Source organism: Nasonia vitripennis, chromosome 3 (genome assembly GCF_009193385.2).
Source record: "Nasonia vitripennis strain AsymCx chromosome 3, Nvit_psr_1.1, whole genome shotgun sequence".
Lineage (NCBI taxonomy): Eukaryota > Metazoa > Arthropoda > Insecta > Hymenoptera > Pteromalidae > Nasonia > Nasonia vitripennis.
In genome coordinates, this window is record NC_045759.1 from 21,629,917 (window position 1) to 21,643,657 (window position 13,741).

The 13,741-nt window shown below is 54.7% G+C and overlaps 1 protein-coding gene across 2 annotated transcripts; it reads right to left on the minus strand.

The window, feature by feature from the left end:
* Positions 1-156: 156 nt before the first annotated feature.
* On the minus strand, positions 157-11,926 carry LOC100118465 (transcriptional activator cubitus interruptus). Of its 2 annotated transcripts, none has more exons than XM_031927463.2 (9): positions 11,165-11,926; positions 5,613-5,872; positions 5,396-5,485; positions 4,641-4,829; positions 3,488-4,206; positions 3,243-3,407; positions 2,725-3,162; positions 2,117-2,647; positions 157-2,034 (listed from the first exon to the last, which is right to left on the minus strand). In XM_031927463.2, the coding sequence occupies exons 1-9, from the start codon at positions 11,407-11,409 to the stop codon at positions 292-294; spliced, it is 4,380 nt and encodes a 1,459-aa protein (XP_031783323.1). In that variant the 5' UTR covers positions 11,410-11,926; the 3' UTR covers positions 157-291. The 2 variants fall into 2 exon arrangements, with proteins under 2 accessions (XP_031783323.1, XP_008203460.3); XM_008205238.4 differs by lacking the exon at positions 11,165-11,926 and adding an exon at positions 7,001-7,240.
* Between the last annotated feature and the right edge of the window lie 1,815 nt (positions 11,927-13,741).

The window sequence follows — 13,741 nt, forward strand, 5'->3', positions numbered from 1 at the left end:
CATCACTTGATTATTCACAATTCCTAACATTATAAAAATATTCGTCACTGGTTCGCGTTACTGTGTATATAAATATATAAATGAGAGAAAAAATATACATATTATATATATATATATATATATATATATATATATATATATATATATATATATATATATATATATATATATATAAAGGCAGAGTTACAGGAGTATTGCTTCTACCAGTGTAAATGACCGATCGAACTCTTTCCTACGTTAAGGCATCCGTAAAAAATGCATGTATAATAATAGAAAAGTTAAGGCGTGAGATCACTGGATCATCTGCAGATACCGGTTTTCTTCGAGCAGTGAGCTTAGAGAGGAGGTCATGTCGTTAACGATCATGTTGGCGCTCGCGGGCAGCGGCTGTGGCAACTGCATCGGGTGCGTCGAACTGGAGACGCTCGCTTCGGGAGCCTGAGTCAACATGTTGCCCGACCAATTTCTGCACTGCTGCACGTATTCGAGTGTTCTGCGATAAGAGTCTTGGCGCATGCCTTGAGGAGGCTTGATGGGCGATCCCTGGGACTGGCTTATGTCACGGCACTGAATCTCTGGCACGTGTCCCGCGGCTCCGTGCCCGTGGTGAGCCGTTCCACCCATGCAGCATTGCTCGCTGTTGTAGGCCCACTGGCACTCGCTGCCGCATCCGTTCATTCGCTGCTGCTGACCTTGAGGCTGTTGATGTTGGTGCATATGGCAGCAGTTGTACTGCGCGTGGCAGTTGTTGGACTGGCAGGTCTTGGGGGCTTCCTTGGGGTACATGTTCTGGGAATTCATCGGGCGATGGTTGGCCATTGGATTCGGATGAACGCAACTTCCAGTGGACATCTGCGAGCAGGGACTCTGGACCTGCATGTCTGCGGGGTGCACTGAATTCGCAGCATTCTGACTAGCTAGGCTCGGTTGCGAGCAGTGCGAGCCGACGGACCTCGGGCACTGGTCGGACATTGCAGGACTCAAGACTGGAGTCATGACGTTCATCGGCTTCGGCATGCCGCACTGATTTTGCATCATGCCATGACCGGACATGGGTCGGGGGTTGGCTTGCATCTGCTGCTGCATCTGTTGCTGGCAGACTGGAGACATGGGCTGACAGTGGCTGCTGCCGTTGCTGGGAGCTCTCGGCGGGTGTCCGCAGGTTTGACCCATGCTGGGATGCATAGGAGAGCAAGGCTGTCCCATCGGGCGAGCCTGCATCTGCTGAGCCGCGCAATTCTGGCCCATTTGAGTCTGGCAGCCGTAACCGGGATAGTAGCCATTGTGCTCGGCGTTTTGGCCATGGCAGTTCACTCGGCTCATCTGTGCACTGTTCTGATGAGGGTTCTGCATTCCCTGAGGCGGAGCCAACGCTCCGGCGGCCGGAGACGTCATGGGTTGCTCGCTCAACTGACTCGGGGCATAGTGCGAGCCACTGGGCGACATCACTTGTCCCGGACGGGCGAGCTGCGACGAGCACGACTGAGGTCCGTAGTTCGGTGTTGGGCAGTAATTCGGAGTCTGGCCCATGCGAGAGTTTGGACACTGAGAGTAAGGAGATCCGACGGAACTGTAGTCAGCCGGTGAGCCGATGCCGTTGCTGTTGTGGTTGGGCATCGGGTTCTGTTGGTTCGACGGGTTGTAGCACTGTGAATTGTAACTGCACTGAGGTTGTGATCTCTGCATACAGTGCTGGGGATTCGTGCAAATGGGAGATCGGCAGTTGGGCAGTGGACTGCCGCGGTAGCTGAATTGCGAACTGCCGCCTGCTTGAACTTGGTTCAGGTACTGCATCATCTCGTCGGGAATCACGAGCTTGTTCTCGACCATTTCGCCTTCGCCGACTTCGTCGAGGACGACCTCCTGGTTGGGATGAAGATCCGGCAGTTGCGCCGAACGCGGCCTCGGTGGCATCGGCGGTGACACGCGTTGGCTCTGGTGGCCGCGAGCTGGCTCGGACATGCGACGATCACTTGTTGCCCCTTGAGCGCAGTGGCTCGGCATCGCCCACTCGTTTGGATTGTTGTGTGCACTCTGCAAATTAATCAACGCGATTTAGTAATCACGTCGGAAATACTCGCGTCAGAAGGTAGATCGACCACGTTCGTATACTTACTTGAAGGGACATGTTCTGCGTCTGAACGACGAGGTTGCTGGTCGAGTAGGGTACTTGCAACTGCGAGGAAAGGTTGCCAAATCTCGTGGACGCGGTGCTCAGTTGGCTGCTCCTCCTGGACGTGCCTGGACTGATGGGATCGTAAAAGCTTCCCGGTCCGAAAGCTGGACCTTTGATGGCACTGACACCGCTGGCCTGACTGCTTCTTCGGCTACTGCCAAAGTCCGCGGACTTCATGCTGCCGTAGTAAGTGCTGACGGTGCTGTTGCTATCGCGCCTTGGCTCGTTGCTGTTGGATTGCAGCCTGAGCTGCAGATCGGAGAGGCTGGTCTGGCGGTTGGTAGTCGCGCCGCCCTCCATCTTGAGATCGGTGATGCGCCTGTTGAGATCGCCGAGACCGCGGCTCACGCGCAGATTCGAGCCCGGCATCAGCGACGCGGGCGACATCGAGCCAGCTTTGGCGCCCAATCGATTCTTCAAGCGGTTCCGCGAGCCCGCTGGGATCTGCTGGTGCGAGTCCAATCCGCCAACCTACACGAGCAAAGAATGTCGTGAAACAGCGGAAAAGAAGAAAGAGCGTAACGAGAGTATGGAAAAGCAGAACTCACGATGGCGCGAATGGCGAGCGGCAAGTCAGCGATGTCCAGGTCTTCGGGCTCCTCGTTCCAATTGCCATCCGGCTGTAGGAGCACGTTGTCACCGGGGATGACCATGCCGGAGCCGTCCTCGGTGCAGCCAGCTGCGTGCATGGACAACGGGCTGCCGTGCTGATTCATCATACTCGGAGGACTGTTGGCCTCGCTCTCGGACTTGACACTGGGGCTCGACAAGCTGGGAGTCTTCGGGTGCAGATCTTCGCTGCGGCTGGGGCTGCTGTGACCTCCATGACCGGCTTCGTCGCTGCCTGGGTTGTCACCGTTACCGCCTCCCTTGTGCTTCTTGTTCGCGTAGAACTCGGGCCCGTGCACCGTCTTGACGTGCTTGCGCAGCGAGGACGGGTCCGTGTAGCGCTTGGTACAACCCGGCGCTTTGCAGACGTACGGTTTCTGCGGAGAAGAAAGGAGCAGCACGTGAATAAACTCGGTCGATCGAGATCGTAAGCATCGAGCGAAAAATGTGTACGAACCTCGTTGGAATGTGTCCTGTTCTGGTGCTTCGCTCGATCGCTAGCGTTGCTAAAGGCCTTGTGGCAGCCAGGATACTCGCAAGTGTAGGGCTTTTCTCCCGTGTGGGACCTGAGGTGGGTCTTGAGGTTCTCCAGTCTCGAGTAGGCCTTTTGACAGCCCTCGAACTGCAAAGCGAATTCGAATTAGTACATCCCCACACAAGACAAAAACAAAAGCTAACGAACAATCAGTGCGGGAAACTTACCGTGCACTTGTGGGGCTTCTGGCCGGTGTGCCTTCGCATGTGCACGACGAGCATGTACATCGCCTTGAAGGGTTTTTCCTCGCGGGAGCAGTTCTCCCAGCCGCAGATAAAGACCTTCTTGTCTTTCTTGATGTGATCTTCGGTAATGTGCTCGACGAGGTGCTCTTGGTGGGCGAACTCCATTCCACAGTCTTTCCAGTGGCAGTTGGTCTCGACGAAGTCGCCGGGCTCGGGCTCGTCGCGGGGGTCGTCGCTGGGACTGAGGCCCTGGGGGTGAGACACGGCGGGTATCGTGCTGGTGGCCGGTTCGCGCTTAACCTTGCTGGAGCTGCTGCTGCTGCCGCGCTTGGAGGAGGTGTCGGCCTCGGCGGTGACGGACTTGTTGCTGGATTCGGCAGCAGCCGACGCCGGGATCTCGGTCTTGGGTGGCGCGGGGGCCGGCGCGGTGGGGGCTGCCGTGTGCGGGGGCAGCACGTGGCTGGACACGGGGTAAAGCTGGGTATGCGGATGCGCGTGCGGGTGAGGGTGAGCGTGAGGGTGGGGGTGCGGATGGTGATGGGCGTGCGGGTGCGGTGGGTGCGAGTGCGGGTGAAGGTGTGGGTGAACGGGACTGGGGTGGCCGTGGAGAACCGCGACGGCAGCGTTGCGCAGCAACTGCGCCTGGATCTGCTGCAGATGCGGCGCCATGCCGGGATGCATACCCAACGCCGGACTCATCGCTGCAAAGAGAAAGAGAGCACACGTGGAATCGGAGCTAAAAGAACGTATTTATTGCAGATTCTATCGAAGCGTGTTTTCGAACGGTGCGGTGCGCGCGAGTGTGGCGAAAACACACACACACACGGAGAGCGACGCGCACTGCTTTGACAGTCGAATCGCACCTCCCTCGGACTTCCGGCAAGCCGTGTCGGCTGCATACCAATTCGCCGCTTATTTCTTTCAATCACTGCTGTACTGCTCAAGTTAGAGATAGAGAGAGAGGCGCTGCCCTGCGTGCGAGGCATCGCAATGGTCTCCAAGCTAATCACTCGGAGACTGTAAATCGTCTGCTTAGCCGCTATATAGAGCCTCGCACGCAAAGCTATGTCGAGGTCGCGCCAGCCGCGCAATTACGCGCGAAGCAAAACATTATGATATGTAAGTTGATACCAACCGGCAGAGAGATGTCCGTAGCTTCCGCTGGCGCTGCTGCTCCTGGAGCCATTGACAATCGAGGCAAGGCTGTTGGGGCTGAAGCGAATCATGCTGTCGATGTCGAAGCGATCCGAGTAGGGCGAACTGCTGAGTGCCCTCTTGCGACTGGCTCGTATCGCCGAGGCCCGGGGACTGCCCAGTCTCGAACCTGCGCATTACGCATCGTTCTTATTATTATTATTATTATTATTATTATTACAAGGCGATGCGTGTTCCTCGCTGCGGTCGCGAAAACCGCAACCGCGCGCGCGAAATAGCAGAGAGAAGAGAGCTGCGCGGCAGCATACTCGAATTTCGCCGCAATTTTCTAGATAATTGAGCAGCCCGTTTGTAAATCCGACGATTTGCATAATTCGCCGGCCGGTGGCGCGGGGTATTAAGAGCTTAACTTGTGGGACTTCGCCGCGGAGTATGCGGTATACTCGGAATCGGTACTGCTAGGGCTGCTCTCGGGCTCGCATCGGGATTATCGGCATTAATGAATTCGAGAGGCGTGTGTGTATCACAGGGGGAAGAAGAGGCGTGGGAGGGGTTGGGGGGGGGGGGGGAGTACGGGTAGCAGTCGAAAAGTAATTGGTTAATTCCGAGCCGGTGTTAATGAGGTCGTGTCGCTTGGCACTAACGAGCTCGCTGTGTAGGTAGCTCTCTCTCTCTCTCCGCTCGTTCTTCGTTTTGTCATACGTTAGCATAGAAATCAGCAGGAGCAGTTCTTACCGTCGATCGAGAAGGGAAATTCCGAGGAGGCTAACGTGCTGCCGGGGGCTGCCGCGTGCAGGAGGTACTCCGGCCCCAGAGCGCCCAGTCCTGGTGAAAGAGAAAAAGCGCACACATGAGACAGGCGGAAATGCGGGCGAGTGGTGGATGCGGATCCTCGGCTGCCCGCATAAACGGGAGAGACAATAGATATATGCTGCACCTATGCGAGACTCACCGTGTAAAGAAGCGCTGGGGCTGTGCTGGAGCTGGTGGTAGAGGTGGTCCATGTAGTTGAGCCGATAGGTTGGATGGAGCTGAGCCGTGTGCTCCGAGAGTGGATGACTACGGCGCAGAAAGTCCGCCGCGGCCGCTGCCGAGCTCGCCTCGGTCGTCCCACCGGCTGAGCTGTTGCTGCTCTCACCAGGTTGCTCGGCTGTGGCCGAGCCGTTCTCCTTGCCTCTCGATGGACTCGCCAGACTCGTGCTACCCGACAATCTGCAATTCAGAGAGGGGGATGCTCGGCTTTAGTGAAATGTTTTCTCTCTCGGCTGCCCCGCCGCCTCCGGGCGCGCGCGCGGATAAAAAGAAGAAAAGAAAGCTAAGGTAAAGAAAGCGTTCCTCCCACGTCCGCGAGAGAGAGAGAGAGAGAGAGAGAGAGAGAGAGAGAGAGAGAGAGAGAGAGCGAAGGAACACGAAGGAGAGGTAGAGAATACAAGGGCCCCTCGGGATAAAGACGCGCGAGAGGAAGAAGGCACACACGTATACACACACGTTCGCATAGAGGAGGAGGGCTGCGAAATGAGCTGCAGCACCGAGACGCCCACGTGTGCAGAGCGCAATCTCTCTCCCTCTGCGCTCGCGCATGCCTAAAGCTCGATTAAGTTATTACCGCCAACAGATATAATCGAGCAGTGACTCTCGCTTCTCTCTCTACCTTCTTCTCTGCTCCTCTCTCTCTCTTCTTCGAGAGAACCGCTTTTTCTCTCGCTCGCTCGCGGAGGAAAAACAAAAGTCATATTCTCATGCAGCGCGCGCGCTTGGCCGAGTCGAATCGCGCTGCAGGCAAGCAAGCAAGCAAGCAAGCGCAGCCTCTTTTTTGTCCCTCGCTTATATACTCGCACTCTCTCTCTCTCTCTCTCTCTCGCTCGGGCCTAAGAACGAAACGCGCTGTGTGCTGCAGACACAAAGAGCGCGCGGACGAGCGAGAGAGAGAGAGTAGAAAACTGGTCGGCGCACACCAACAAAGCGCGCAGGAACCTCGTGACCGGCCTTAGCGTAGGGCTTAGCCCTCCTCTCTCTCTCTCTCTCTCTCTCTCTCTCTCTCTCTCTCTCTCTCTCTATGTAGCCAAACAACAATTTTTCTCTTTCAGCCTGGAACACATTCCAGTGTGTTTCTCTCGCTCGCTCGCTTTCTGTGTGCGCGCGTGTGTTTTTATACTTTTATTCGCGGCGGTAATTATAGCGCCAAAGTTCTTGCTCGCTCGAGCGCGAGAGCGCGTGCATATGTCGCTCGCCGCGCGCGCTATTCAAACGTCTAAACTCTTTCGGCGTTTTTGTTTTGTGTAAGCAGCAGCTCTCTCTCTCTCTCTCTCTCTCTCTCTCCGCGCGTTTCTTCCGACTCACCGACTCGGCGCCTCGCACACGTGGCCTCTTATTGCTGCTGCACGTTGTCGCTGCTCTCGTTGTCCTCGACGTTCTCGTCGTTTCTCCACACATTGTGTTTCTCTCTCACACGAGTTCTCACTCGATGTGCGCGTATTCGAATTTTTTTACTCAACGGATTTGGCGAACACTGCAACGAAACGGAACGGAGACACACTCGCGGTGCTGACTTGAGGCGCGTCCGAGGAGAACTGAACTGCGGTAGGACCACCCAGCCGGCTCTTGCGCTGCTGCTGCCTTCTTCTCTTCTCTCTCTCTCGCTCTCTCTCTCTCACTCTCTCTCTCTTAGCAGCGTATATACAGCGCGGCGGAGGAGGAAGGGAGCAAAAGCAGCCCAAAGCTGTGTATGCGTGTGTGTCTGCTGCAGCGCTGTGTGTGAGTGAGCGCGCGCGCAGGTGCCTTCGGATCCTCAATGTCTTACTCTCGCGCTGCAGCAGCGAAGAAGGCTCTCTCTCTCTCTCTCTCTCTCTCTCCGACTGCCTCTAGCCATCGCGCAATGTTTGAATTTTTTTCCTGCATTCCTCGGCTCTGTCCGCACGCCGATGCTGCGCGCGGCCCGACGAGACAGCCTCCGGCCCTTTTATGTGCGCGAGTTTGCCTGCATTATTTTGCCGAAACGCGCTAATGAACAAAAGAGGACCAATCGTCGTACGTATATACACGTATATGAAGGAGAAGAGGAAGAAGGGACACGAGAGAGACTGAGAGAGTGGCGCACGCGATCATATCGCATACAGTCTCCGTTCGACGAAATGTCTAACGAGGGGCATGTCGCGAGCGCGCGCGCGCGATTGTTTACTATAAAGGCGCGCGCGCGAGCTGAGATTCGAGAGATGAAAACGCAGCGTTTGCGCGCGCCCATCGCTGTGTGCAGAGTGTATATACGTGAAAGCACACAGAGAGAGAGAGAGAGAGAAAGAGAGCGGAGAAGCGAGAGCAGAGAAGAGAGAAGATAATTGAGTTATTACTGCAATTGTAGACCACCTTGGAGGGCTCTCCCGCTTCTCTCTCCGCTGATTCTCTTCCCCCATCGCGTTTATATACATCATCCACGAGAGAGGGTAAGTCCGATATTTTCCGGGCTCTCTTTTAAGCGAACGATTCGGCGGCGACGATCGCGCCGTAATAGAGCCGTAATAAGATAATTATTTCATTGGCCGGCAGCAGCAGCGCCGATGCTCCGCTTCCAAGGTCACGGGAGCTAAGCAGAAAACGAGTCCCTCCCAAGGACAGAGAGCATAGTCCCCCCCCCCCGCGCGCGAGCGCAGCTAAAGAGAGAAAAAGAGGCAGATATACGCGCGTGTGTGTGTGTGTATATATCGGCAGAGGAATTGAGCCGCAGCAGGGCTTTTCGGCTTTTCGATTCCGGGAATGAGCGAGCCGCGCGAGCTGCATTCGGCTCTTTTAATTTCTTTCTCTCCTCACTGCCGCCGCTTCTTCTTCTCCGCAGCTCGTCGGGGCCCTCTCTCTCTCTCTCTCTCTCGCTCGCTCGCGAATTAAGTCGTTATTTCGGCAGGTGGCTGGCACACGCGCGCTCTATACTCCGAAAATTCCAGCGCTGATGCAGCACGCGCACCAGCTGCCCTACGGACTCGGGGGCTTGTGCTCTTTCGCGAGTATATATACGTGTGCGCGTATAAAGGCGTAATGAGGATTGAGCGAAAGCGCGTGCGTGTCTGTGTGTACACAGCGCAGAGAGGAGAAGAGTAAGTATAAAGAGAGATAGGGAGAGAGAGAGAGAGAGAAAGAGCGGAGAAGAAAAAGGAGGTACTATGTCGAGTAAGTTACACCTCTCTTATCCGTAAAGATCGCGCGCGAGCGGGGCTGAGCTCGCGCCCGCGCGCGCGCGAGAGAGAGAGAGAGAGAGAGAGAGATACTCGAATGCCCAGGTCTTTCGAATAACTTTACTACCGGTTTCTCCCTCAGCAGCGTCTCTCTGTCTCTGTCTCTCTCTCTCTCTCGCGCGCAGCGAAGCATCTAAACTCTCTCGGATAACCAGCCTCCCACGCCCGCGTGTATGTGTACGTATACAGCGGGTAGAATGTTGCTGCTTTTTATCGTCGTCGTCCTCTCCGCGCGCGGAGAAAATAAAGCGCAGCTCTCATTCCGGCCAATAAAGAGAGATTGAACGCGAACGAATTTCGTCGTCCTCCGCTCTCGCGCGGGCGCGCGCGAGCGGCGGCGTCGTCGGGTCATTGGCCATCGGCGCTTGTATCTCTCTTTCTCTCCCTCTCCCCTGTGCGCGAGATGCCCCACTCGAGTGACATCGTCATCATCGGACCGGTCGCCGATGCACACATTCGTATACACACGTATAAGCATACTCGCATATACACACACACACACACACACACAGAGGGAGACGACACAGACGCAGAATCGCGAGCAGCAGAACACGAGGCCGTACACACAAGCTTTCCGAGAACAATGGTCCCGCTCTCGTCCTCCAATTGAGAAAGACAAGGTATAGGACGACAGTCCGCGAGCGAGCGAGAGAGAGAGAGAGAGAGAGAGAAAGAGAGTCAAGAGAGGCGCAAGAAACACTGTGGGATTGCCAGCGTATACGCTTTCGCGTCTCGAGTGCGCAGATCTCAATTGCGAGCGTCCGCGACGAGCAACAAAAACGCGCGTCTCTTCGCTTCTCTCTCCCTCCTGATCTTCGCATTGCTCGGACGGCTTTTTTCGCGCGCGCCCGCGCCCGCGAGCGGAGCACCGGCAGCCGGGTTATATCTAAATAAACTAGCGAGCTTAATTGTGCGTGCGTGTAGCGTATATAGATATACACGCGCGGGATACGAGACCGAGAGTTTGAGGGGTGAGCGCGCAACAGGTACACACTGCAGCCACCTGTTGCTCCTACTACTACTACTACTACGAGTAGAATCAGTCCCTCGGTGTATACACGGCTTGCTGCTGCTCATTTCTCTCTCTCTCTCTCTCTCTCTCTCACTCTCTCTCTAATAAAGTGATTAATAGCGCGGCGCGGGGAATCAATAATCCATTGTGTCTGGTGCGACTCTCCCCTGATAAGGATCGCGAATCCGAGAATCGATTTCCTCTCAGCTCTCACTGCCCTCTCTCTCTCTCTCTCTCTCTCTCTCTGTATGTGTATAGGTGTACGTGTGTATATACCTTCATCTTTCATTCCTTATCTCGCATCTTCTCTCTCTCGCTTGGTTTCTATCTTTATCGCATTCGCATCTGACTCCCTCCCTTTTCACGACTCGGCGAGGACTGCCGCTGTTGCTGCTGCGGCGCGAGCGAGTTGCGAGCGAGCGCACGAAACGACGTCGTCGTCGAGCGGACTTTTTCGGGGAAGCGAGGGAGGGAGGGACCGGTTCAAAAATACCTCGGCGCACAGCGTCTGGAGAGTCTGGACCAGCGCTCTCTCTCTCTCTCTCTCTCTCTCTCTCTCTCTCTCGCTCTATAGGAGCGCTCGCGGATGAAGGCATAAATCGCTTCCACGAGCGCTGTGGCTGCCGTGCGTTTGACAATATGCGAAATTCGATAATTTATCCTCGATGACGAGCGAGGGAGCGAGAGTCGAGACCGGGCACACAGAGCCGGTCATTCATTTGACGGAGCGATGAATCGAGAGTCTGTCAGCGCGCGAGGACGGCGAAAAAGAGAAAAAGAGAGAGAGAGAGGGGGAGAGTGAGGGAGATTAGAGACGAGTCTCGGGAGCATAAAGTGTGAATTGTCAATAAGTCGCGAGAGAGAGAGAGAGAGAGAGAGAGAGCAAACATTTGCCAGCGGCGGTAGCTCTGTTGGCTCGCGCACACATACAAGGTCCTCCTCTCCGCGGAGTAAGTAATCGAAGCGCAAACAGAGGCTGATTTTCAGCACAAACAACGAAATTTGTTTGGCCAGGACAAACAAGGCTACCATAACAAGCTCATCATAACCTGCACCGGCTTGTGTGCTGCACACACGCTCGCGTGTGTATAATTGCGCGTACGACGATCGCGCGGCGTAGGGAGGGGGAGTTAGACAGACTTTCTCGGAAAGGAGCGAGAGCACATGGCGCGCACATTGAGGACATCCGCAAGCGAGAGACGGCCGGATAGATTGGACGATATTTATCGTAAAAAAGCCGAGCGGAATAAAACTCGCGTAAGTACTTACGGGGGGTGCGGAGGCAGCGCGTTGTAGGCGAGGGCGGCGGCGTGATGTTCCCAGGCAGCGGCCGCGGCTGCAGCGGCGGCTGCCGCTACCGACGGTCCAGTCTGCAGCTGAAAGGCCGAGGGATGGTGCGGCTGGAAGCTGGCCGCCGCGTGAAAGGCCGAGTGCGGGTGGTTGAGGTGCGGCGCCGGCGGAGGCGGCAGCAGCGAGAACGTCTCCTGGTGGTAGGCCACTTCCTTCTCCGGCATCGTGCCTGCGGAAGAGAGAGAGAGAGAGGGAGAGAGAGAGCGAGCTGCTCGACTCAACTCAACCGAACCGAACAACACACTGAACTTGTCACAGAAGAACCGAACTCTATAACTGAACTCTTTCTCTCGCGCTCTAACTCTATCTCGTCTCAACTGTGCAGACGGCAAGGACTCTCGGTCCAGGTCGTTACATAGCCGCTGCGTCGAGGGCACATCTCCCGTGAGAGATGGTGAGCGATCGGTCAAAATCGATGATCCGTCTCTGCAGCGTCCGAACGGCGACTGAACTCGGCTACCGAGCTGATCGCACTGCTGCAGTGCTGCTCCGGTACTGTACTGCGCCAAGGGTTGGTGGGCGTGCGGTGCAGAGCGGCAGCTAGAGGAGAGCAGAGGGAAAAGTCTAAATGAGCTATACTCGCGCTCTTTCTCTCTCTCTCTCTCGTACTACCGCGTATACGCCGATCCGGTATATGGTGGGGGCGCGAGTGAGAGAGAGGAGGTACTCTCTCGAGCGAGCGCAGAGACTGCGCGTGTCAGTTCGACAACTCAACTAGCACCACTGCGATCGCCTCCCCACTACTTTACGGCGCACTATACACGCCGCTCGGCTTTCTTTACCCTCCCCTCACGGGCCTTCCCCACCCCCGCGCGCAAACGCTCGCGCGTTCTGCCTCCCGCTTCCCACTCTTCGCGAGTACTGCCTCCCTTTTTCTTCCTTCCTTCCTTCCTTCTCTCTCTCTCTCTCTCTCTCGTATGGCTCTTCAGCTCGCGGCACTTTCTCGCGTTGCCGCTGCCGAGCGCGCTCTCTACCCAATTTCATCCTTTTATCCTATTTATTTGTTGTATCGAATAACATTTTCGCCCGGCGAGACTCGCCGTTGCGTAATGTCCCCGCGGAACGCGTTTTTTGCCCATCGGGCTTCGACTGGATTCCTCGTGTGTATTATAACGTTATAACGCGAGTATGTACATAAAGATCTACCTGTCGATCAGCGCCTATTTACACGCTCGATAATCTCGAAAACCGCCGCCGCCGCCGCAGCGACTTATTTCAGGCGTCGCCGTATTATGAATATGTGTATAGATTCGCTTTGCCGGGAATTTACATAAGAGACCGACTTCGACCGCATTGCGGTCGGGGCATTTACGGGGCATAACGTCAGCAAATTTTGTTGCACGCGCGGCTACAATTGCGAATGCTAAGGTTCCTTAACGATCTTTATTCCTCCTTTTTTCCGGGGAAGTGCCGAGGGAAAAGCGATTTTTTCCGGAGGGCGCATTATATTATTGTGCTGCTGCTGCCGCGCGCGAGCGTGACGAAAGTTCGCTCGAGGTTTCTATTTTGAGGGCTGCAGTGAGCTGTATAGGTTCGAAAAGTCCTACGAGGAATCGGGACCGGCGAGCGATTAATTTAACGTGAAAATTAACGTTTCACGAGTCATTGTACGTAATTTGTAGCGCCGAGGTGAGATCGAACAAGAGGATACGGTCTGCTCTGGAGCAGCAGCGGCATTTTTACGTGTGCGCTCGGCTGCGAGGAGAATACGGTGCAGGTACTGCTATGCGCGTCTGGACGCTTGTTATTGATGATGTACAAAGAACTTCTGGATCGTCGGGAATTGTTTGTGTTTGCGTTGACAAAAGGGAAGCTGAATCTTCGGAGAATTAATACACTGAAATTTTGGAGGAAAAACGTGTTTTTCCTATTATTAAAGATTCATCGATAGCTTGTTAGAAAGTGTATTGTTTATTAGAAACGGGAACTGATTTTTGTAAATGCACGTATTTAGCGGAGAAGAGCCGGAGATCGAAGATGATAAAGTCATTATAGTCGGACGCTCGAGCTTACAATCTGACCGCGACCCTTTCTATTAATTTTTTTTTTTTTTTTTTTTTTTTTTTCACCCATAATAACACGGATCGGCGAGACCGATGCTTTGTAGAACAAACCGAGTTTTCGAAACCGATGTGTTTGAGTTATTACGCTCGTGTTTGCGCGCTGAAGCTGATAGAAAAACACTCGCGTTAAGATGCAAATGAGCCTGTTGACATTTACAATATTATTAATAATTTTGAAAAAGCTTCAATGTAGTCGTTCGATTTCCAACTAGCAATTTTTCACGCTATACATAGAAGAAAAGAATGTCGAGGAAGCGATTATTTAAACAGCGAAATCGATCCTTACGTCAGTGCATCCCGGTAGTATCGAAAAAATAAAGTTGCAATGATGAAACGTTGCGCGCGCGCTTCTAAAGATACTCGGAGCGCGAGGCAGTTGGAAAACGAGTATTTTCAGCGGATCTCAGTGATACGTGGTTGTACCGATGAGCGA